This window comes from Notechis scutatus, chromosome 2, assembly GCF_049901735.1.
Source record: "Notechis scutatus isolate UNSWTSFEM ecotype Mainland chromosome 2, rNotScu1.2, whole genome shotgun sequence".
In the NCBI taxonomy this organism is placed as follows: Eukaryota; Metazoa; Chordata; class Lepidosauria; order Squamata; family Elapidae; genus Notechis; species Notechis scutatus.
The window spans coordinates 233,416,170-233,441,730 of record NC_142010.1 but is presented as its reverse complement, the minus strand read 5'-3'; the positions used below and the strand labels follow the sequence as shown (position 1 = coordinate 233,441,730).

Here is a 25,561-nt window from a genome sequence, read left to right as displayed (position 1 = left end):
TATACCCAGTAATCCAGTCCTTTTATTCTGATAAAATTATTGTGCACATTAGCAGAAAAGAAGGTTCTTTCAAGATAAGAGAGAAATGTACTTGAGAAAAACACCAACACATGGAAAATTAAAGCTGCATGTCAGTGCATTACTTAAGTGCAATAACTGTGAAACTGTAGAGCTCCAGGCAATACTTTCACTTAAAGCAGTAACTGGAATTTTACCCAAGAAATGATACCAACTCTACTTTCTTAATATCTCTATCTGGATATTGTAGTTTTGCTCTGAAGTGTAATATTCCCAAATAACTTACCTTTCACTTATGGTGTCCACTGTAAGATAAGCAGAATAATTCTCTTCTGAAAAAGCTGAGCTGCCCATGGAAGTGACATTATCAGAATGAGGATGATTAAGAACAGAAATTATTGATGTGGAGACAGGCTCAGAATGGCTCAATAGTTGCTGCAAATTGGCTGAATTGGTAGCAACCCTTTCGTGGGTTGGAGAAGGCAAGTAAGGAACCATTGCAGCCCCATGAAGAATGGTGGGCTGCCTAATTCCAGTGTAAAGCCCATTATATGGGCTTTCTTCATTCTGGTTGCAAGAGTTGCAGGAGAATATTTCAAATTTGCACACAACTATCAGCAGAAATGTCACGCCCATGAAAAGCAGAGTGGGTCCAAGCAATCGAGTCCATTCAAAGTGAATGACATCTTCATATTTCACCCACCCAATCACAGTGAAAGTTATTCCTATAACTCCCAAAAAGATTCCAGAGAAAAGTAATGCGGTGCCAGCTTTGTCATCCTCAGATGCAGGATTTTCGGAGTGATTTGACTGGCAAGGAGAGACAGGAAACCCATTGGTAGAGGTATCTTCTGCAGTGTTGTGGTTTTGTTCCATTACACAGACCAGTTCTGAAATAGCCTGGAAAAGGATATGTTTATAAAAATATTCCAGGCTGAATGTTCCTATTTGTTACACAAGAACTTTGTTAACATTAACATAGTTAAATTGCTGCAGACTCTGGACTTTCTGATCCTAAAGGGGCTCTTCAGTTTATACTGTGTTACTCCAAGTTTGTCTTATTCTACCTGCCCTGTCTCCAGAGATAAATACTGACACATAACTTCAAGGTTACATCTAACCCAGTGGTGTCAAACTCCCGGTGTCACGTTGTCATCACATGATGATATCATGACTTTTTCCCCCTTCGCTAAACCGGGGGTTGGCATGCCAGCATGTGACGCATCGAGCTCACAGGCCGCAAGTTTGACACTCTTGATCTAACCTATATCTAACCTAAAGGAAGTTCATGCAGAAATTACAACTAAGCCACCCACCCCATCTTCAAAAGTAGAAAAGATACAACTGATAGTAGACCAAAGGGGTGAGGTAGGTAATAAATCCCCTTCATACTTCATTGTTATTACATTCTCACTTAGAGCAAAAACTCAAAATAACTGGGAAATTGCCTTGTCTTGCCACTCTTCCCTTTGGCAATTTGTGTTTTTAGATTTTGGATATCTTCTGTACGTAGAGATTCTAGATTATTAGAGGTGAGAATAAGTATACCTCTACATTGTACAATGTTATCCACCTATCCTTGAGTCAGCAGAAAACTATGCTGGTTTGAATGTTGCTATCCTATCCTAATTCTGACCCTATGCTTTCTGTTCCCAGTTACTTCAGTCATTTGACTTCTTTCCAAAGTAGTATAATGAGTGAGGAACTATTATCCACTTTAAGGCTGATTTTGGATGAAATCAGAAGAGGAAAATTTTACTTTAACACAGAATAAGCTGAGAATAAGTTAAGGCTATCATTCAAGGGGTTCAGGATGAGATGAAGGCGACATTATAAAGACATGGTAAAAAAAAAAAAAGCTGTTGCTCGAGCATCCGTAGCTGGGGATATAACCTGGTCCTGCATTTTGGGATCATTTTAGGCAAGTTACATTTTTTCCCTAGAATATAGTTATGATTAACAAATAAATCCTATTAAGGATCTTGGCTAAAGGATTCTTTTCTCTAAAGAGCAGAGATATAAGAAGTGATTTTTGATTTCTCCCAATTGGTAAGTCAGATGTTACAGGTTTACAGGTGGGACGCTGTTTACACATATCAGATATGTAGGTCTTTTGAACTATTTCTCTTCCTTTGTGCTTCTTACAAGTTAAGTTCCCAGAGTCTGTCATTTGGTCTTCTATAAAATATGTGCCAAAACACATTGCCACAACTAATACCTAAGCTGTTTGCCTGGTTATACTTTTATATTTAAATCTCATAATACTTGTTTTAATAATTCTAATACAGACACCAGGATCTATCTATGCTTACACCTCCTATTTCTTTTCTATGCCTGAATCCTCAGTCTACTTAAAATTTAAGCTTATGATAGAAATTCAGGGAATGGCTTTTGGATCAAATAATATACAGTTTCACAAATAAAAATAAGTCCTAACTGAAATACATCTAATTTAGGCTTCTTCCTGAGCTAGCTAGTTTTACATTAATGCCTTGCAGAATTCTAATTTGTAGCAATGAATGAAGAAAACAGAGTCAGAAGGGCTGTGTTACCAATATTCTGTCTCTAATGTCCTTGATGAGTATAAATGAGTGGTATAAATGAGCTGAAAACTCATAATCTGGTGAATGCATTTTTACACAGTAGCCTGAAAACGTGCTTTCAATTTGTCATATAACTTCTTTCAGAATTATTCTGGGCTCCCAAAATATTAAATGATTTCTAACTGTTCCTTAAAACACTTTCAAAGCAGCTTGCAAAGATAAATTCAAAATAAAGAAACTGGCTAAGATGATGTTCACAAAAAAAACTGACCCAGCTGGTGGTGCAGAAGCTGTGGATGCTTTGCGAGGGCATTTGTAGGTTGCTCCTATGGCAGGCATCAATGCAAAAATAACATTAAAAATAGTGTCAAAATCTTGCGTATTCGGAAGTTATCACTCAACATTTTGCAAATTTTGAAGGCCAGGGATTTGGTGACTCCGCAAGGTCTTAGCCACTGCACTTTAAAAAAAAAATGATTTTGAGAGAATCCAGAAATATATTTGGGTGGGTGGGGAGGTAACACATGCCTGCAGATTCAGTGTTATAAATCCTTGGCTTAAATGGTAGCTCTCAAAAGCTTTCAATGACATTTGAGTAGTCACATTGAGGAAAAGAGTAGAAACTGCTATTTCAGAATGTAAGAATCAGGTCTGGGGCTAAATGAATAGGGAACACTTTGCCAGACATTTGAACCTATCAACCTAGGGGACAAGCAAAAAATTTAGTGCAGTAGAGAGTTCCAGAATCATCATTTAAATAATTGGAGGTGCAAAATTTATCTGGGAAAATCTGAATGCCCTCAAAATGAGGGGTGGGGAGGGAAGAATCAAAATTCTTTATTGCCATCTAGAGGTTGCTTTTATTTTTTTATTTGGTTACAACGATCTGGTATCTTCTGCTGCCCAAAGCAGAATATCCTTGGATACTCAGGGGCTGGAAGGGTGGGGGGAGGTGGCATGTTGGCACCAGCCAATGGGTGCTACATTGATCCCACCCTCTGTGGGTCATTTGACATGGCACTAACTGGTCAGTAAAATATGTCAGGCTGTATCCACAGGTAAACAATTGTGGCTTGTTAATTGCTTAATGGGGAAAGCCCTAATTTCAATTTGAAACAGCTAGGGATGACTTTAATCTGACCCAAATATGACCTGGAGTGAGAAGAAAACACTGTCATGAGATCATTGTAGAAAAAAAAAAAAAGAGGTGATCAGATATACAGGTAGTCCTCAATTTATGACCACAATTGAGCCCAAACTTTATCTTGCTAAGGGAGACATTTGTTAAGTGAGTTTTGCCCCATTTTATAACCTTCCTTGCCTCAGTTGTTAAGTGAATCATTCAGCTGTTAAGTTAGTAACATGGTTGTTAAGTGAATCTGGCTTCCGCATTGACTTTGCTTGTCAGAAGGTCATAAAAGGGGATCACATGCAAGCATCATAAATATGAACCAGTTGATAAGCATCTGAATTTTGATCATGTGACTATAGGGATGCTACAATGGTCATGTGAAAAATAGTCATGTCACTTTTTTCAGTGCTGTTGTAACTTTGAATGATCACTAAATGAACTGTTGTAATTCAAGGACTACCTGTATTCATGCTGTTGCTAAGTAAAAGTGGGGAAAGACTTTTAGAATAGAATGAGCCAAAGGAGATGTTGAGTTGTTCTCCTTATTCATCTTTACAGAGTATTTTGTATGATTCCTTTTTCTTTATTTTGAATACATTCATTCAAGCCATCTTTGTTGTTTATCATACTTTGCCACCTCTTGTTCTTCCAGAGCCTTAATTTTTCTGACACAATTTCTAAAAATCTTTCTCCTCAAGGTAGCCTATCCCTCTTTTCACTTCTGATGTCCTTTTTTGTTTTCAGATTTTTACTAGACATTTTGTACAGTCAGTTGGTGATTTCTATGAGCTTCCTCCCCGCTTTTTTGCCTTTTTAGAAACTCCCACTTTTCCTGTTAACTTTTGTTATCATGGAGTGCTACTTCCTAGCAATGCTTAGATTGTAGTTAATTTTTCTTTCAGTAAACTAACTCAGCTTTAAATTACTTTCATTTCAGGAGGAATTTCAGCATTACTCCATTGTGTTCTGTTCAATGATGCTGACTTTCTAATGGATGTGTTTAGGTCTGTGGTTTTAATTATTTATTAGAACTGAACTTCATATTGTCACGATTATCAAAGTAACAGATATTTCTTAACCTCAAATCTTTTATGGTAATTCCTAAAAAGCATACTGTATGAGTAAATAAAAAGTTTAGCAAAAGATGTCAACCTCATAGAAGAGGCCAGGTAAAAAAATAAACAAATTGTTGGTATAAAATGTCTTGATTATTATTTACAATAATCACAATCCCTGTGAAGTTAGTCGTTACACAGTTGCAAGGCTGAAGCATTAACTCAATTTTGTTTTAACTCAGTATTTTTAGCCATTATCTAAGTAAGCTATTTATCTAAGGACTATAAATACTTTGAACAGATACCATTTACTAATAAAGTTACAGAGTTACAGTTACAGAGTCTACCTCAAGGCATTACAAATTATTAAAGCAGTACTTAAACAACTCACAAAGTGGCTATGGTTCAGTGTACTGTAACTTAAATTTAGGCTTCTTTTTCTGTTAAAGAATATATTTCTATGATTGCAAACCTGGACCTGGGAAGCTGCTTTCTGCATCTTTTCACATAAGTTACTGTATTATTACTCTACTAACATTGCTATTAATGCTACTATATGTTGCTATCTTGCAAAGGGAACTTCCAGCATAGTTCTATAAAGCCACATTTGACTACAAAAAGGGAAACTTTATCAAAAAGTGAGGCTTGTAAAAAAAGAGATGGAAAAGAAAAATAAAGAGGGAAATCATAGTGCCTGGAGGTTATTTAAATAATAATTGAACAATGTAAGAAAAGATCAGTAATAATAATACAAGAAAGAAAGAACAGAGAAAGAGAAGGAAGAAAGAGGATGAGGAGGAACAGTATGGCGAAAAAATAAAAAGGAGAACATGTTAGTGGGGAAAATAGTTGGCTATTAGACAACAAAGGAATAAAAAGGATAATCAGAATATTGAGAAGGCAGAGAAAGTTATCAATTGTTTTAGCAGCTGTCTTTATTACAGAAGACACTATGGTATACACAACTAATCCTGTATTGATTTATCAGGGTGGGAATTGAAACAACTAGAAGATACTGAGGAAACAAGAAAACAAATTAGCAGAGGATCTGTATGGCATTCCCCTGAAAGTTATTAAATAACATAAAAGTGAAATTGCTGACTTTCAAGCAAAAACATGCAATTTGTCAATTAAATAAAGTTCAGTGACAGTAAGCTGACAAGTAGTTGTTCAAAATGCCCATGTCCAAAAATAGTCCAGCAGATAACTCAGTGCGAAGATGGGTGAAGTGAGAGAGAGAACTCGCGTAACACATTGGGAAATACCTTCCGGTTTCATTCCTATCCTCCACCTCACTGACATATTAACCAGATTCTTAAAAAATAAAAACACCAGACACCAATCATCCAGGTCAGTCCATCTTGGTTCAAAAATACCCTACCAGACAGATCAATAAATCTGAAGGAGGGTAGGAGGGAGTTCATCTGGATTCATCCTCTGCCCCAGCACTTTCCAGCTAGTCAGTCGGCTGGGCTATTTTGGAACACTGATTTATTCAAAGGACAAGTTTAAGTCAACCTTTTCTGAAAAGAGTTAATTCTATTTTTGGAGATAGTAGTGACTGTTTTTTTTTTAAATAAAAAGTCTACCACTCTTTTGAAAGACCATCAAAACATGGTTAAAGCTGGTCTAAATTATCCATGAAGAATTGTTAGGGATAACATTGGTTACCTAACTTGGTTTGGGTAAAATAATATATAAACTATGTTAGTTAGTTTAAGTGTATGTATCACTTTAAACTGTAAACCAAGTTTTTGGGTGCGATTGTAAAATCACCATAAGAGGGAGCAAGAGAGCTCACTGTTTGCTCGGCTTATACTGGAATGCTGACAATGAAGGATTGATGGTGATAAACTGCGTGTTTGCTGAAAGAAGAAAAGGGGTTTGATTTTTCTTCATATCTCTGACTGCAAAAGAGATATATTACTGGACTGATTGATTGTAAGTTTACTGACCTCTTTTTCGACACTGGACTTTGCAAACTGATTAACCCCGGATGGACTGAACTTAGTGTATGATATATGGACTGTTTTGACTATGCTATATCTCTTGCTGGAATAAAAACTATTTAACTTGCACAGTGTATCTGTCTTACTGAGTGTAAGCTACAACAACGTTTTTATCTCACACATACCTGCCTGTCTGCTAGACTGCCGTTGCACGTTCTGCTAGGGTGTATATCCCTAACAAGAATGCTTGATTTGTATATGTGAGGAGTTCATATAATTTCTTATTGGTGCTCTAAAAGAACAGCTTTACTTAAATTAATCTAGTAGAATGAAATAAATAGAGGGGAAAATTAGGTTCTTCTAAATCTGCTCTCAGGTGTATTTATGGCAGATTGTAATAAGCATTTTGTAAAAGAATTGTGACTCTGAAGTTTCAAGAAGGGGAGCAAAGAAAGAGTAAAGTTTTGTTCACATAGTGTCTGCACAGAAATAATGTATAAACATTAGATTCAGGACTTTTTCTGTAACAGTGAATAGGAATAATTGTTTTCCAAAGAACATTTCAAAAACATGCTATGTCCACCCGCCAAACCCTACAAAGAAGTCTGAAATTGGCTTATTGGGATTGTTTTCAACCTTGGAATACAGAGAACACTTGGATAACACAAGCATTGCAAAACCAATGTTTTCAAGTTCAAAACAGTTCAAATTCAAAAATAAAACTTTTTGCAAGAACCATTTAATCAGTGCCGCCAATGCCTTTATCTCTGCTCCATGAAGGGAAATAAATTATTAATACCAATCCATATTTTCACTAAAAGCTGTATTTGCCTGCTTCCAAAAGGGAAACTAGTAAATCTGAGTATATGTAATAGCAAAAAGCTGCCTGGCTATTACAGTCAATCAACATCCCTTCTGTTTAAAAATACATTTTAAAGATAACATCATGTGTTCTTACAATTTTGAAAACAAGTAATGTTCCTAATGCTTAATTCCTAATGGTTATAGGTTCTATAGATGACTGAAGAAAATTGCAAACAAAATGCATAATTTTTAAAGTGTATGATCTAGAATTCATTGCAAGGTCAATTTTATTAGGGCTAACAGATCTCATCTGCAAAAATCCAGATGACCACTAGGCACAGAAAGCTAATTATAGTGGTCGCTTTATCTATTCTTTGATTAGAGTTTGCAACCAAGACATATTAGTCCTAAACTTCAGAGAAAATTTGAGAATAGGTTGGAATGGGGTATTAAAATTCTGCAATGAAAGCCATACCTTTTCATAGTACACACTTTGACACACATGCAAAAGGGACAACTGGCATTTTGTTTTCACCCCCTCTGTATATGCTGTTTTTCTTTCCATCCTTTTTTATAATGCATTACAGTGCAATGAAGCAAGAAATAAACTTGTTCATCAGCTGAACTCAGCCAATTCCTTGGGAATTACAGACCTGACAGAGTCCTCTTAGAGAAATGCTTTAAGTAGATGAGAAGCATTCACTGGATTTATGCTAAACACAATCCATATGCAGGCAGGAAGTTAAAAGAAAAACAGGAGCTTGAACTTCTCAGAAATGATAGTAATTATATAAATGTGTGTCTTATCTAGTAACATTTAATTCTATTAGGAATTTTTGTGAGATTACCTTTAGAGTCTAACCAGTACAGGATAAATGGTTGGCATCAAATGTATATTAAGACAACACTCAATGTTGTACTGTCTTCATTTTATGCTTATCAACTGTTGTCCAAAAGAAAAGGGGAGTCACATATATTCAATAATACTGCTTTTATTTGGTATGCACTGATATCTAAGCATAGTACAATACCTATTTTTCTCCATCATAGATACATAGCATTGAGCTTGAAATGAGTAAATGGCCCAAACTGCCCTCCAGATACATTTTACTAGTTAGCTTCCACATATAATTCAAGATGGTAGTTGTCACCTTTATGGCTTGAGGCCTGGGAGGTACCACTCCCCCCCCCCCATTTTTGCTTGTCCAGTAAGATCTGGCAGGATTGGCAATGCTCCAGGTCCCTTTGGCAAAGCTGTATCATCTTATGGCATCCTAGAGTTGTTCTTACCTTTTAGAATAGCTGCTTAAATCTGCATATTGTATTATAGCAAGCTTGTCAAATTCACGGCCCATAGGCCAGATCATGCCCACACCTGGTTTAGTGAAGTGGGGGGGGGGGGGTTGTGATACATCACGTGATGACACCATGAGTTTGACACCCCTGCATTATAAGGACCTTGAGGAGGTCCTGTGTCTTTCAGCAGACTCTGGGACTGCACTGTATGTTTGTACATTGTTGGTTTCCTGATGTGATTTATCTTTTTTATTGTTAGATTTCTTTTTAACAATTTGTATCATTGTACGCTGCCTAGAATTGATTTGCTAACTGAGGCAGTCAGTAATTCAATTAAATAAAGAAAACTTTCATGGATGAACAGAATGGACTTGAATTTGGATCTTCCCACTCCTGGTCCAACTCTTTAATCTCCACATTATGGTTTCTTTCATAATTATTCCTCATGACTACACAGAGGCCCTTAATTCTGCAAGATGAAATGTGTCATTTGAGGCACCAAATATTTAAGATACTATGTATCATGATATTTAATAAATTGTCACACAGATACCTTCAGTATCTCACGTCTGCTGGGCCTTTACAGCAGGGAAAAAAAGAAGAAAAAGACAAAATATTCAGATTTTTTTTCCTAGTTGATTAAGTTAAGTTGATCCTAACAATTGTCAAAATAGTAGTTGATTTGCTCTGGGTATTTAAATCTCATGTAGGGGTGTTTATGATGGTTCCCATCTTGAACAATTCTTTAGAAATAGGAATTTACAGGCATTCTGCCCTGGCTTCTGCTGCAGCTTCCCCTATAGTTTGGTCTCTGAAATGAAAGTGTGTGGCCTGTGGCTCATGAAGAGTGTGCCATCCACTCCAGGGCTCTCAGAGCCACCAAGGTTGTTGTTGAATGTGGACAGTGGCACTAGCAGGGGTTCATACTTTTTCTGTGCCCTCTCCTTGCAGAGGGCTGAACCTTTGAAGCATAGCAGAGCGAACCAAGAAGTCACAATATGTACCTGTTCTCTTACTCATTTCCTAATATTCTATGACTGCCAAACTTTTGAAATACCAATCTCTTCAAGAAGCATCACAGTGCACATCTTCCCACTGCTGCTACCACCACACTCCTCTTCTTCCTTAGCTTCCATAGAGGAATGTATCTTTCCCTTTACTTGGCTGCTTAGTGAGTAGTCAGGTGACTTTTATGACAGCAAAGCTTCCAACTCACTTGTTTGCCCCCTCAGCAAGTCCTTTCTTGCTCACTCAGCAAATGAAGCTTCCAAAATATCTGCATTACTTTATATTTCCCTGACCTTTCTAACACCGATAAACTGCTAGATTCTAACACCAGCAAATAAAAGCCTGTAAAACTACCCTGTTGTCCATTTTTTAAAAACTCATTCTGGCTTCCTACTTCAGCAGGGTGTTCAGCCAACTTCCTGATTCCTTTTCTTTATACTGAAGATGTCAAAGTATCTTTCAGCATATCCTCTGGATTTCAAGCAGCCTTCATGAAATTGAGCTGCTGCTACTGCTACTATCTCTGCCATAGAACAATAGGAAAAATGGATGTGCAAGTTAACAGATATACATTTGTTTGAGAAGTGGCCTGGATTGCAAAGTATATTACAGGTAAGGGAACAATCTATTTCACACTAACAATCACTAACATTTCCTTTGTTTTGTAGGAAATAAATGTAGCCACTTGTTTCTGGACAAACCCATTTCCCCCACCCTTGTTCTGGCCACTTTCTTTGTAAACCCCCCAAAATATTCTGTATGTCTGGAGGAAGCCTTTGATTTGAAAAAGGTTGGACATTCCTAATGTACAACCTACTGCCCTCTTTAATGGGTTGGGGAAATGCAGGTGTAGCATTTTTCATTCTCCTTTCATCTTATTTTTATCTGGAATTCCTGCGGTTCTTTCTGTTCTTGCCTTTGTTTATACCTGTTCCTTCCCTTGTCTTTCTGCTTCAGCTCTGAATATTTCTTATAGTTGGTGATAAGCAGATGTTAATGGATCAGCTGAGTATAGAAGGGAGAGGAAGACAAGACACATTCATTATTTACAGCTGCTTTTTGCCTTGTAATTCTGAGATGACTCAGAGGAATAACAATGAACTGATTAAGTTTTAGAAGGCAAACTGTTTCCTGATACTGTGGAACTCATTTTCTCTGTAGGCCTGTTATTCATAATCTGCAAAAACAAAAACAAAAATGTTAGACATAGACATGTTACATATTTCACCCAAGATGGCTAATGCTGATGACAATAATACTAACACGAATAAAACTTTATAATAATACAAACAGTATAACAATAGTATCAACATTATATACTTATTAAGAGCAGTGAGAAATGTATGAGAAATTAGTGAAAATACTATGAACTATTCAAGCAATTACTGACAAGCATCTACCTAGGATCTTATAATTTGGATTCCTATACAATGTAGGCGGTTGGACTTGATGGTTTAAATCAGTGGCTCTCAACCTTTTGGGCACCAGGGACTGGTTCCATGGAGAGAGATTTTTTTTTTTGCAGACTGGAGGGGGCGTGGTTTCGTGTGCTGCCTGCATCCCATGGATAGGGCTTTGCATGTTTGTGCTGCCCGGTTTCTGGCATGCTGCATCCCAGTGCTGCTCCACAGCCTGGGGTTGGGGACCTCTGGTCTAAATGGCACCTTCCAACTCTATGATTATATGCACTCTATGGTACAATTACATCTGGAACAGATATTGTCATTTTAACATTCCCTTTTTCTAGTATGCAAAAGTAAATATAATTTTATACCTGATACATATATCTATGTAAATCATCATCTATAATTAATTATAATTAATTAAATGTCTTTTTTCCAAGTAAGCTTCACTTATACTCACACTTTTTCAAGAAGATCACAATGGTTTTGTATGCAGGTGCTTATTTAGTTTTGCCTATATCTAACCTTATAATATTAAGACCAAACCAGACATGATGTGAGAGATCCATTAATAGATACTTCAATTATTTTAAAAACTTGAAAGCAGGTGCACTTAACAAAGAATTAATAAAGAATCAAGGTTGTAATAGTAAAGGAAGGTAGCTGTTCTGTGCTAAAGTGGGATTATCTTTCTATTGTTACATGATTAATAGCCGATTTAGAAATAAAAATACGAATTAATAGTTACTGTTCACACCAACCTAATTCCAAACCTCACAATGGCTTCTTTTAATTGTTAGGGGAAAACAAGTGGCAAGTCCTAATTAGGAATCTTCCAAGTCATGCCTCATTTGTTACTTATTTTTAAAAACATTTCAGTATCTAAAATTAAAAGCAGAAATACCCTTACCAATTAATAAAAATACTGTGATATGGTGGAGGATTTTCATTTAAAATAAGTTCGTTTGCTACCAGGCTAGGAGTTATGGTCTGTGGTGAACAATCAGAAAAATAAGGTGGTGGTGGAGGAGGAAAAACCATCACAGTATCACCTGCAAAAGAAAGGGAATGTTTTAAAGCCAAAATCTTCTTCAGATTTCTTTGGAGTAGTAAATAAAGAGAGCCATGCTTCCAAAAAATATTGCACTAGAAATTCACCATAAGCTGGAATGTTTACTTTAGACTATTTTCTGTTTTTTCAATTAATTTTTTCAAGTATGTTTTATAATGTACAGGTATTCCTTGATTTATCGCCACAACTGAACCCAAAATTTCCATTGCTAACAAAAGCAGTTAAGTGAGTTGCAGTTAACCCAGTCATAACTCACTTTTTTCAGTGCTATTCTAACTTTGAACGGTCACTAAATGAATAGTTGTAAATTAAGGATTACCTGTATTGAATATAATTGAAATACAATCATAAAAATGTTCTATCCCCAAGACATATTACAAGAATATTCTGTTTATTTATGTCTATAAGACCAAATTATGTCTTTATTTAAAATGCAGACTCACCTGGGTTTTATACAGCTTTTTAACTGTACAAATGAGGCTATAGATAGAACCTTAATCATGCTACAAAGAAAGTAGACTTACATTAACTACGTATACAACTTCTAAAACCATACCCAGCAGAAATATAAAGCAACTCACGAAAGACTTAGTAGGCTCCTGTTTTTGAAGTGTGCCTACATTCTTTTTTAAAAAAAGTATACTATACTGGTAATACACATGATTTATCATCGGTAATCTTACTATAATGGATCACAAATGATAGTGCCTAATACATGGAAATACCGTAACTCATAGAATTGATATAAGGATGTTTGACAAAGTAATTGAATATAGAAATGATAAATTTTCCCAACATTTCTTAAAACACAATTTCAGTACACTGTTTTTATAAATACTTTTTAAAAAATCATAACAAACATGTTAACTATTTTAACTACCGTGTTTCTCACAAAATAAGGCCGGGCCTTATTTTTTTTTTGACCCCCGAAAAAACGGCTAGGCCATCTTTTCGGGGGTGACTTAATTTCCCCCCCTTGCATCCTCGGGTGGGCGGGCAGCGACAGCTTGGATGTTGACCTCGGCATTGGTGGGGCACTTCGTATCGGGAGACCTTACGCCACCGTTGCTTTCCCTTCTCCCTTGCTGCCGCGGTGTTTAGAGCAACGCCGTGGCGTTTGGCGCAGCCACGTGTGGCCAGCCAGGGCTCCTCCCTGCAACCAGAGCCCGGCGGAGACACTCGGTTTCAGGCACTCCTGTCGCCGCCTTCCCTTCGCCTTCAAAGGCAAAGCCAATTCTTTTAAAAATGACGCCCTACTACAACAAAGACTCCCCTGCCCGAGAGGGCAGCCCAACCCCACGTGGGGAGGCGAATCTCCCGGGACCGCAGCGGAGGATTGGCCCACCTTGGGAGAAGCGCCCAGCTGCCATCCCTGCCTGGCGCCGGGCAGAGTGCCAAGAGCTTCTCCTGGGGCGCCCAGCGCAGCTGACAGGCGGGCCCTCCTTCCCGGCAGCAGAGCTCTCACCAAGGCAGCGAGTGCCTCCCCGCTGGACCCTCCGCTCATCCTGCCAGGGCTGCACCAGAGCCATGCAGGCTGGGCAAAGCCAGGAAAGCGAGCCGCTGGTGCGCGCCTGCCTGCCAAGCAAAAGAGCTGGGCCGACCTGAGCTTGGCTTCCTTCCCAAGTCCCTCCAGCGCAAACCCGAAGGGGCCACTGGGAGAGGCTGCCCAAGGCAGTGATAGTGCCCACCCGTCCGCGGACAGGGAGCCGAGGTGATGGCAGCGCTGCTTCCCTGGCCGGCGGAAACAGCCCGAAGCCGCCCGTCCTTTCCACCCCTCACCCAGCCCGTCCCCGTCCCCATGCATCTCCAATTGCGCTGGCAGCTCCAAACGCTGCAGTGGAACGGGCATCAGGTAGAGGCGCTGACTCAGCTCAGACGTGGCGCAGGCCGTCACCTTGCCTCCCTGTCCACGGATGGGTGGGCGCTATCACTGCCTTGGGCGGCCTCTCCTGGTGGCCCCTTCGGGTTCGGGCCGGAGGGACTTGGGAAGGAAGCCAAGCTTGGGTCGGCCCAGCTCTTTCCCTTGGCAGGCAGGCGTGCACTCGCGGCTTGCTTTCCTGGCTCTGCCCAGTCTGCATGGCTCTGGCGCGGCCCTGACGGGATGAGCAGAGGTCCAGCGGGGAGGCGCTCGCTGCCTTGGTGAGAGCTCTGCCGCCTGTCAGCTGTGCTGGGCGCCCCAGCCGAAGCTCTTTGCGCTCTGCCTGGCGCCAGGCAGGGATGGCGGCTGGGTGCTTCTCCCGGGGTGGGCCGATCCTGTGCTGCGGCCCTGGGAGTTCCGCCTCCCCACGTGGGGTTGGGCTGCCCTCTCGGGCAGGGGAGGCTTTGTTGTACTGGTAGTAGGGTGTCGTTTTAAAAAGAATTGGCTTTGCCTTTGAAGGCGAAGGGAAGGCGGCGACAGGAGCGCCTGAAGCCGAGTGTCTCCGCCGGGCTCCGGTTGCAGGGAGGAGCCCTGGCTGGCTGCGCGTGGTTGCGCCAAACGCCGCAGCACTGCTCTAAATGCCGTAGCAGCACGGGAGAAGGGAAAGCAACGGTGGAGGAAGGTCTCCTGATACGGAGTGCCCCACCAACGCCAAAGTCAATGTAGGCAGCACCATATCCGGGTATGCTACAAAAGTACTTCCTAACGGCAAGCCCCCTCTGCCATTCCCCCCCATTTTGCATGTTTAATATAGGCCTTAATTTGGGGGGAGGGGCTTAATTTGATTTTATGCCGATAAAACATGCTGGGCCTTCCTATTGGTGGAGGCCATATTGTTGGAGAAACACGGTATTATTGTCTAACAGGTTTAAACTTATAAGATTTTCACTGTAAAGCACTCTAGCTATCTGTCATCCAGTTAATGGCATTTTAGTTAATTAATCATATTTTTAGCAAAATATTCAATTAATTTTTATTATTGATCTCAAGAAACAGATGGTATCTTTATCGGTATTGTATGTAAAAAAATCTGCATTCTTTCACCCCCTTTTCTATTTCTCTTCATAAAGAGGGAAATATTATTTTATTTTATTTTAACATTATGGGATTTCCAAGATAAAATGGCCAAAATTTATTATAGTTCACAATTTTATTTTTTTATGATTTATAGATTCTGATTCCTGACATTTATGCTTTGCCTAGCTTAGAGTTTAATGGAAATTTTCAAACTTATAACCAATATATTCATTTACTCAAACTCAATTAATATCCTGGAAATGATACATCTCTCCGACATTTGTGAATCCTTTGTTTACTTTTTGTATCCCACTCTTTTATCCCTTTCTTTTCTTCTTTTTTCTTCCCTGTTTATATACTTTCTCTAAAGTGACTAATAAAATATATTAGAAGGAAGGAAGGGGCATGATATCAAGGGTTGCCTTCTAATAACTGATAAAAATATCTCACTGGTTTATTTACTTACCGACTGTAACTTGAAATGATTCAGAGTTCAGTTGTTCTTCACTGACCGAAGATTCTTGGATGAGGTTTAAGTTTTGTTTCTTTTTAATGTGAGCTATCACAAAGAAACATAATCCAATAAGCACAATTAAAGGGCCCATAGTTTGAACAGAATGAAATCCACAGTCCTGGAGTTCAATGCCAGATGTATTGCTATGGTTAAACTGCTGATAGCGCCATCCTGGACTGCATCCTGGAATCCATATGCCAAGGACACTAATAAGCATCCCACTTGTTAAAAATAAAAACCCAAAGACGAGGAACTGAGCAAACTGACAATTTCCTCGACAAAAAACAAATCCATATACCTGATCATCTTGCAATTGCACATCTCTGAGATAATCTTTGGCTCTGGATTGTGCCAAAATTATACAAACTAGTCCAACAACTGCAAGCAGAGGCCCAATAATTTTGAAAGCTCCCTTACAGTCACCAAAGGCTCCACTTGGACATGTCTGCAAAACAAACATTGATAGCAAAAACCCAGCACATAACAATGTAATGCCAAAAACAAAAAGGAAAGAGATAAATTTTCTAGGATGTCCATTATCTCCTTCCATTCCAGATAGGGAGCGGGGAACTGAATACATTATTACCGAAATCCTCCTTCAAACTGAAATAGAATATGTTTTCTTCTATGAAGATCAGAATGACATAACTCTCCAGTAGGCCTGGAAATAAAAACAAAAAGATAAATATAATTAGGCCATAAAAGGAAAACACACTGATTATCCTTGACGTAGAAATGCAAAGTTGAAATAAGGTTAACCTGCCCCTGTTTTAGATAGTGGAGACCAAAAATATTCCAGTGCAATATTATTAGCTCTAGAATAAAAACAAAGAACAGTTAGAGATATGAGATATGACAAAAGAAAGTCAGTGGAAATCTTTTGCATATTCTGGAAGTAAGTCTGCCTTTAATAACAGCAGTAAAAAGGAAGCTCAGATTAAAACAAGTTTTACAGCGAACCAGAACGTCCAAATCACTGCTTCCTTCCTAGTATCAGCACTATTAGATAGAACAGCATAACTAGGAAATCATCTCCATAGAGAAACTAAAACTACTTTTATTGACACTGCGTCAAGCCTAAGAAACCAGGTCTACGCTTCTTTATTGTTACAATGCCTATTTACAAACATATTGCCAGACTGACTGCATTCTGTTGGGAATGGTCAGATAAGGCTTCAGGGACTTCAGGGAGATAAGGCCTGTGCTGTTGAACTTTGGTTTTTATTAGAAAATTCTAAGGTAATCATACCGAAATCAATCCCAAAGGATTACTACAAGAAAAAGCTCCGACTTCCGGTTTGTCGGCTTCGGCAGTGGCAGGGATTCGCGATCCTGCGCGATCCCTGTTGCACTAGCCGTCTTGGTGCCTCTGATCCGGACGGGTTTGGAGGCTAAGGTTGCCCCATAGAGGCAGCCGAAGATAGGAGGATCCGGACAGGGGTTGGGGTTTTCGCAGACCGCTTCCCCACCCGGCTTAACCCTCTTTCTCAAGGCGGTGGAGTGGCGGTCAGCAATGGCCGCCACAAAGAAGCTGACAGCTGGATAAGATTGTGCTGGAGGAAGAAGGAGAAAGTTCTGAAGCGAAAGTTTTTGGCTGAACTGGGACTATAAGATACAAGTAATATCCTGATTTTTGAAAGATACTTTGTTTCCAGAAGAGATTTACAAGCGGCGAGTGAAAGTGCTTAAAGAGAAAGTTTACTCTCCTTCCATATGGATTTAACAAATGGATATTGAAAATCCTGCTATTTTACAGAAGGCAAAAATTTAAAGCTTTCTGTTATAAGTGGGAAGGGAGAGGCAAAAGGAAAATTTTTATTAAGATTTTGTTGGAGGAGATGCCTGGAAGATTTTGAGATTGGAAGTTAATTGCAATAAGACTTTAAAATACAGATTGGGTTTTTTTTCCCTTGCCAATTGATATTACCCCAGGAAGAAAAAGTGTGAAGAACTTTGTGCTCTGTTTGGATTGTTTGATGACTTTGGGATTTTGGGGAATTGTTTCAAGCTTTGAATTACCTTGGTTGTTTTAAGAAGAAGAGGAAGAGAAAAAATAAGAAGAAAAAGTTTATAATGGCTTTATCTGTTGATGAACTGAGAGAGGAATATGGTAAAATAAAAAAAGAAGGTAAAGACGGTGTGAGAGAAATTTTTGCTTTTTAGAAATGGTGCTTGCCACTTATCAACAAACACAACAATTAATGGAGGAGGGAGGAGGAGGAGGAGGAGGAGGAGGAGGAGGAGGAGGAAGAAGAAGAAGAAGAAGAAGAAGAAGAAGAAGAAGAAGAAGAAGAAGAAGAAGAAGAAGAAGAAGAAGAAGCCATCTTTAACGAGTCTACAAAGTTGATTAAAAAGGACATAAGACTTAAAAAAACATCCAAGAAAGAGAAAAATAAGATGCAAAATCAATACAATGTTAGAAAGCAAAAGAAAAGAGAAATACAACAGAGAGGGGAAGTTAAGGGGGTAAAAAGACCAGATGGGATAAGATAGGAAGGAAGAAGGGGGGAAAAAGCCACAAAGGTATGAAACAAGATGTGGAAATTTTTTTAGGGATAATGGGTAATGCATAACTTTGTTCCAAAATGTTTCTGCAAGGTACATGATAGTATTGTAGTATTTGTATTAGAAATAGAAAATTAGAATTTTATAAGACTTAAGCAAAGATTAAAACATTAAAGGTTTAATAATGATAGATTTTAAGATTTAATAAAATATTAAAAGGAATGTTTAAAATATTTAGTTTAAGTATAGAGTTTAATTGACTATTGTGTGGATGTTTGTATGAATTTATTATTATGGTATTTGTTTTTGAAATAGATAATTGGAATGCTATGAGATTTAATGTTTAATTATATATTTAATTACTTTATGGATTTACTATTTTAGTAAGCAGAATGTACTAAGCAGAATTAGATAGGGAACTAGGTGTTACCTTAAATGTAAATTTAGGGGAGCGATGGAAAGGCATCATACTTGATTAGTGATTTCAGGAGAAATCTTTTTTTTTTCTAATATGAATGAGATAAATGGATAATTGGAAAAGAATGGACAAAAGATACAAATATAATGATTTGGAAAGCGGGGAGAAGTTATAATGAAGATATAGAAGGGTAATAAGATAGGTAATGGCATATAAGTTGAACATGAATTTAATTGAAGTCCATACAAAGAGAGGTAATCCGGGGCCAAGCTACTTTTAAAAAGAAGTTTTATGTTTTTGTGTTTTGTGTGTGTATGTTTGATTGAGATTTAATAAAACCTTGGGAGAAAGCGAGAAGAATATTTGTAAACAAGGCAGAGGGAAATATGAATATGATGAGTATAAAATGGATAAATATAGAAGAAATGTAATTGAATAAGAGCAAAGAGAAATAATAAGAAATCTGCTAAAAATATTTAAGTGGAAATGGGATATATTAGAATTATATTGTATAAAACAATGTTTTATATGCCTTGTAAAAATTTATAATGGAAAGAGGTTTAATGTCTTTAATGTCTAATGATGCTTTGTTTGTCTTCAAAATTAATAAAATTTGTTTCAAAAAAAAAAAAAGCTCCGTTTTTATGACCCTGTAGATCCTATTCTAGTAGTCAGGGCGACTGGATGGAGCTAAGCATTTACTGGCCAGATACCCTTCCTGACGCCTACATGGAGTTCGTAGAAGATATTGTTTCTTTGTGCCCTAGAACAGAAACATTTCCCACTATCTACTGTAGGATTGAACTCTCAACCTTCCGAGCAGCAAGTGAATGTTGTCACCACTATGCCAGCACGGTGATCTTACTATAAGAATAATATGGATTAACTAATCAAATACACAATTAGAATGAAAGAGGGAAAGAGACTTTCTAGACTGGAAGGGGAAAGAATTTAAATGAACCTAAACAAGAAGTCAAAGAACATCCTTAGTTGCTCCTATTAAAATAAATTGCAGGGACTTAGTTGTGTATTAGCCACAACACTAAATACAAATATCGTAGTCATGCCTTTATGTCTTTCAAAATTTATAATATGATAAAATCTTATTTGAATCAAGCTTGCTAGCTTCTCATGTATTTTTCTTGGCAACAACAGTTCCTATATTTTTATTTTTTACTTCCCATTTTACCTTACAGCTCTGATTATTTCCTGGTGGTCTATCATCCAGATCAGTCTGTCTGTCAGTCATTCAAGTACTAATCAATCAGATCCTACTTAGCTTTTAGCTTCTTCAATATTATTCTTACTCCTTGAGGCAACATTACATTTTATCAGTAATTACATTTTATCAATAATTCTCCATTTAGACTTTAAACAGATGTACCAGCTCATATATGTGATGCACATGTGATGGAGACTACAAAGAAGCAGCTTTATTTCTCATTATTGTAAATTGTGGAATTGGGAACATGAAAAAAACTTTAGCCTATCCCATTGTAGTACCTTGCAGAAGTCTTGGACTATAAGATATCATTTTGACCCATAAATGTTGAGCTTTGTAGCTGAAATATCTGGAGAATGTTTAAAGAAAACAAGACTAGACAGACTGAATTTGTTTTATCATATTCTTTCTTCTTTCAGAATAGAATTGGCAGCACTGGCTTAATAAGTTTGTCATATTCTAATCGCATTTATTTCTCATTAATCCTGCTCACACTTCTTACTTTAGCAAAATTCATCCATATAAAATATACTCTTGCTGAATTTTTCTCATTCTGTATCATGTTCTTACAGAAACACTGTATAATTGAGCTTATATATGCAATTACTTTGAAATCATATCAATATACCTATTTAGTTGGGAGGTATATTTTGAATTAGTGGGTTTTTTAAACTGGTACCATATATAATCTTTAACAACTTAGAGATGGTTATTTGGTGTTGTTAATTGCAAAGTCTTATCCGACACATCGCAATCCCATGGACAACATTCCTCCAGGCCTTCCTCTCCTCTACCATCCTCCGGAATCCATTTAAGCTCATGCCTACTGCTTCAGTGACTCCATCCAGTCACCTCATTTGCTGTTGTCCTCTTCTTCTATTGCCCTCAATCTTTACCAGCGTTAGACTCTTCTCCAGTGAGTCCTTCCTTCTCATTAGGTGACCAAAGTATTTGAGTTTCATCTTCAGGATCTGGCCTTCTAAAGAGCAGTCAGGGTTGATTTCCACGAGAACTGACCGGTTTGATCACTTTACCAAAGATGTTATAAATGGAGCTGTCCTTAAAAACTATCCAAAATTGTGAAAATGCAGCAATAAGTTCCTAATAAGTACAAGATACAGGACTATATAATTCATTGGTTGACAATTGTTTAGCCTATGTAAGTTAAAGACCTGGTGCAATCAGATTGGTTTATAAACTATGCAATTCTATGAACATCTACTTAAAATTAAGTTTGGAGGCAAAGGACTAAAGCTTTAAACTATTATAAAAAGTAAAAATAACATATACCTTAATCCAGTTTCTTCTAATCTAGACATCTTATATTTTTCTGTATTTTGGCAACTGTTTAGTTCAAAGATGAAAACAAAACATTAAAACATGGACCCAGAGGTAGTATTCAGCAGGTTCTCACCAGTTCTGGAGAACCGGTAGCGGAAATTTTGAGTAGTTCAGAGAATCGGCAAATACCACCTCTGACTGGAGACTACAGTATCCTTCCCCTGCCATGCCCACCAAGCCATGTCCACAGAACTGGTAGTAAATTTTTTTGAATCCTACCACCGCATGGACCTTTTAATTACATTTATAAAATGGGTCTTTTTTGTGTCAATCTTGTAGTGCAGCTACAAAGACAGACAGATACATGAATCAATCCACCAGCCTCTTTATTGAAAATTAGGGACTAAAATCTGCCATGCTGATTCAATATGGATTAGTAGATAGATGTTTCCAATTTTCTAAGCTAAGGCTGAGAGTGAGTGTCAGCTGTAAATCACCCAGCCAATTTCTATACAACCTGGATAGCTTCACTTCTAGCTTAGTGATTTAATTGCAATATTACACTGGCTCTCCTACATATACATTCTGTCTATCTTCCATCTATCCATTCACATTTTTATAATATTTTCAGAATCAGGGAAAAAAGAATACAAGCAATTCATGGTTATGGAATTAACAATGAAGTTCTATTATAGAAAAATAATGTCTATGTTTATTATGAATTCTAAAAGTGAAATAATTGTACAAGTAACATTAATTAGCTTGATGTTCCGTCAAAATGTTAAACATTCATAATAAGAGTTTGATAACATTCTCAAAATCATCACTATTTTAAAATTATTTTCAAGAAATTCATTGGTATGATGAAATGTTCTGAAATATATCCATCATTTTAATGGTTCCACATCTGTATAAAGTATTACAGGAAGGGATTAGGTACATTAATAATCTGAAGACCAGAGAGAAACCTCTCATGGTAGAATGCCATTGCTTTATTTGACATTGCTTATCCAGAAACAAGTCCAATGCAATTGGCTCCCATGTAGGCAAGTACAAAATCACAGCTTAATTTAGCCAAGAACTAAAAATATGAAACATGATTATCCTCCAGAATACCAACAAAATTAAAGCCAAGCTTTAAACATCTTGTAGACTGCAGTATAATGCCTATACATTGTAATTGCACTCAAATGATATAAGTTTGTTTAAATTCTATGAAATATTAAAATGATGTGAGCCAAAGAATGTATGCAATACTCTGCAACATTAAGTTTTGAAAAGTGATTTTTATTCCACCCCAAGTAGAAAAAGATTTAAATGACAAAAGGGAACTACACATTTCTATCCTCAAATAAAGTAGAACAGAATGTGTAGGTTTTCAAAATACATAGTAAGTTAGGCTATAGAATTGTATTGTCATAAGTAAACTATCTGCTTGTATCAGGGAACTATCAATAAGATGAAGACGCTAACAGCCACTATGCAAATGTGATATATAGCAGAGGTAGTTATTTAATAGCAGAGGCTGAAAATGGGGACAAACAATTGTAGCAAGCAGTAATTTTATTTTTAAGAAACAGTGCATGAGCATATGCCATTCTTTCCCTTTGATATCTGAAGCTATTTTTAGCTAGTCATAATACAACATATATTGGTTTTATGCTAAGTCAGCAAAAAGAAGTTACTTAAGAGCAAATTCCTGTCAGCAGATTTTTTTTGTAAAATTACTGCATGCCTTTTTCTATCCAGATATTTTTTTATGTACCACTACCTCATTATGATGGTAAGAATATCAGGAGTGTCAATCTATGCTTGTAGGACACACTGAACACCAATCACATTTTAGTCTATTATACCAGAGGTCCCCAACCACCGGGCTCTGGACCGGTACCGGTCCATGGATCATTTTGTACTGGGCCGCAAAGAATGAATAATCGTGATTAAAATATATATAAAAATATGTTTTTGCTTCCGGGTGTCTTATTTTGAAAGACAACCACTTCTGCCCTCGCCTAACTTCCGTGCTTGACTCCTCTTTGGCACGTATTTATCCTGCATCAGCAATGCAAACTAGCCCTCGCAAAATGAGCCAGAAACACACTGGAGAGTTTTTTTGGAAAGGGTAAGTTACGGGTTCATCGCTTATTTATTTACTGTTATTGGAACCTTCACGCCCCTACCTGGTCCTTGAAAAAGTGTTTCTGCGTGAAACTGGTCCCTGGTACAAAAAAGGTTGGGGACCACTGTATTATACCATGTGAATTTAGCATTAATGTATTTATATACATATGTCTTTACAGTTCAGTGTGTCCTGGAGACTTATAAAACTGGATTATTTTAATTAATCATGGCTAAATTGGTCAGGTAGAAATATCTGGAAACAACTCTTTTGAATCATTTTAGGATAGTCATATCAGCTTTTTGGAATAAAATGAGGCATCTTACAGTACTCTATGTTTTATCTACTCTATTCACTTAGTTTTGAAAGCTTGGAATCCATTTCATGAGATGTATAAAGAGCAATCTCACAACAGGAGATCCAGCCTCTGAGTAAGAAAGGTAGCCTTGTGCCAAAAACACCACTGGAAGCAACAAAACATAAATACGTACACACACGACTGGCAGGTAGAAGTAGTCCAAAGGCATAGGATAAGCAGATACCACAGCATTCTGGAATGATTGGATCACCATTTCAACATGAACATTTATTTGCAGGGAACATGATCTGCAAAATGGGATACTGTATGTTTTGAGGTGGGAATTTTTCCTCACTGTATACCACTTGTGAACTAGGGCATCTCCACAACACAGTGAAAAAAGCATTCCCAATTTCCAGCGTTCAACCCACCAACCCTACAGCTAAAACATCACACTGACAAGTCAGCTGCTCGCTCTTACTGATGCTCTCCAGCTGTGTTGGGCCAAAACCTCAATTTTCCTCACCCCCCCTCCTCCCCTCTCCATTCAGCATGCCCAAGGGCTGTGGTGGCTAAGGACAAAGAGTTCGAGTGCAAACGCAGTAACCTGTTTGAAGACTGAGTTGCACGTATGGAGTATAAGCTCCTCACCTTTCAAAGTAAACCCTACCCCCACCAAACCCAACTCCACCAGCTTTTTGTGGCTGCAAGCGACGTTGAGAAAAGGGTGGCGGCAGCGCGAAGAAGCCGCAATAAAGGAGTTACGCCGACGTTGGCTACAGCATCGGCCTCGTTCTCCAAAAAATAGCAAGCCCGAACAGTATCCGAGGGGGTGAAAAAGCTGCTCCGCACTAGCCGCCATTCTTGCCTGCAAAAGCCCAGCCGTTCGTTTCTCCCACCCTCCCTTCACCGGAGAGGTTCCCCAAGGATGGAACTAGAAGCCTGGCTACTACTACCTTACACCGGAGAGACTCTTCTCCTTTCTCGACGGTCTCTGCGTCGGGGGCCCCCGGGAAGCTGGACGCTTTCCTCCGGCCGAAAGTGCCGGTTTGCTGACGCCCGGAATGACCTTGAGCCACGAAGCTCCCGCGGTTTTCCTTCCCACTTGGGTCCTTCCTCCGCAGCCGCCACAGAATCTTTCCCCCCAGTCGAGTCCCAGAGGCCGCGCCGGGAAAGCAAATCGCGCGCGCCCTCTGGGGTGAAGCTCCTTCCCAAACAGGCGGTGCCGAGAGGGAGCCGCGGAAATGATAGAAACCGTCCTCTTCTCCCCCCCGCCCCCACTTCTTCGGATGGGGAGGAAGGAAGGCGGCATTTTAAAGTGTGACGCGCAGCAGTGGAGTTTGCAGGTGCAAACTAGCAACTGCATGCCCAGGAGAAAACTTTTAACAAGGTGCACCACTTCCCTCAGAAACAGCTTTCATATTTGTCGATATTTTTTTTGCGGGGTGGGGTGGGATGGGAGAGGAGGGGATGCTAAAAACGTTCAGTATGTCCATTGCAGCAGGAAAGGATTATGTAACAGAATACAAAAAATACTTCCAACTTTTTTCTTCCTCAGAAATACGTAAAGCTTTTACAGCAATTTGGATAATTGTGGGATACAGTATTGGTTTCTTCGGACATTTTAGAAATATTAAATGTGGGTATGACAGATAACATACCTACAAATGTCAGTTGTAATTGAGGCAGGAATATCATTGTAACTATAGCTGAGGAATCCCAGCAGGAGGAAATCCCAATGAAAGTTCATTATAAGAGGAATATCTTGTTTGTTGCCTATGTGGGTCCCATGAAATTGCTTCTCTGCATGGAACCGATGCCTAATTTAGGGGTTTTTTTTATGCTTAAAATCATTTAAGCTGCAGGTGAAAATTCTAAAGTTCTGTACAAGGGAAAAAAATTTGGTTTACATAAATCAGAACTGTGCTTTGAAAAATAAGAGTGAAATATTTTGAGTTTGGATAGGAAGACCAGGCATATATTTAATAA

The 25,561-nt window shown here is 38.3% G+C and overlaps 2 protein-coding genes across 4 annotated transcripts; both read right to left on the bottom strand.

Moving 5' to 3' along the window:
- Positions 1–300: 300 nt before the first annotated feature.
- On the bottom strand, positions 301–894 carry TMEM174 (transmembrane protein 174). Its single transcript, XM_026670481.2, has one exon. It carries the CDS (start codon positions 892–894, stop codon positions 301–303), a length of 594 nt encoding a protein of 197 aa, XP_026526266.2.
- Positions 895–8,477: 7,583 nt separating this feature from the next.
- On the bottom strand, positions 8,478–24,901 carry TMEM171 (transmembrane protein 171). 3 transcript variants are annotated; one of them, XM_026670633.2, is made up of 4 exons: positions 24,529–24,901; positions 15,682–16,390; positions 12,119–12,260; positions 8,478–10,982 (listed from the first exon to the last, which is right to left on the bottom strand). In XM_026670633.2, coding segments are annotated over exons 2-4 (771 nt in total). In that variant the 5' UTR covers positions 16,310–16,390; positions 24,529–24,901; the 3' UTR covers positions 8,478–10,981. The 3 variants fall into 3 exon arrangements, with proteins under 3 accessions (XP_026526418.1, XP_087814387.1, XP_087814388.1); XM_087958261.1 differs by lacking the exon at positions 24,529–24,901 and adding an exon at positions 23,766–24,194; XM_087958262.1 differs by lacking the exon at positions 24,529–24,901 and adding an exon at positions 21,165–21,296.
- Between the last annotated feature and the right edge of the window lie 660 nt (positions 24,902–25,561).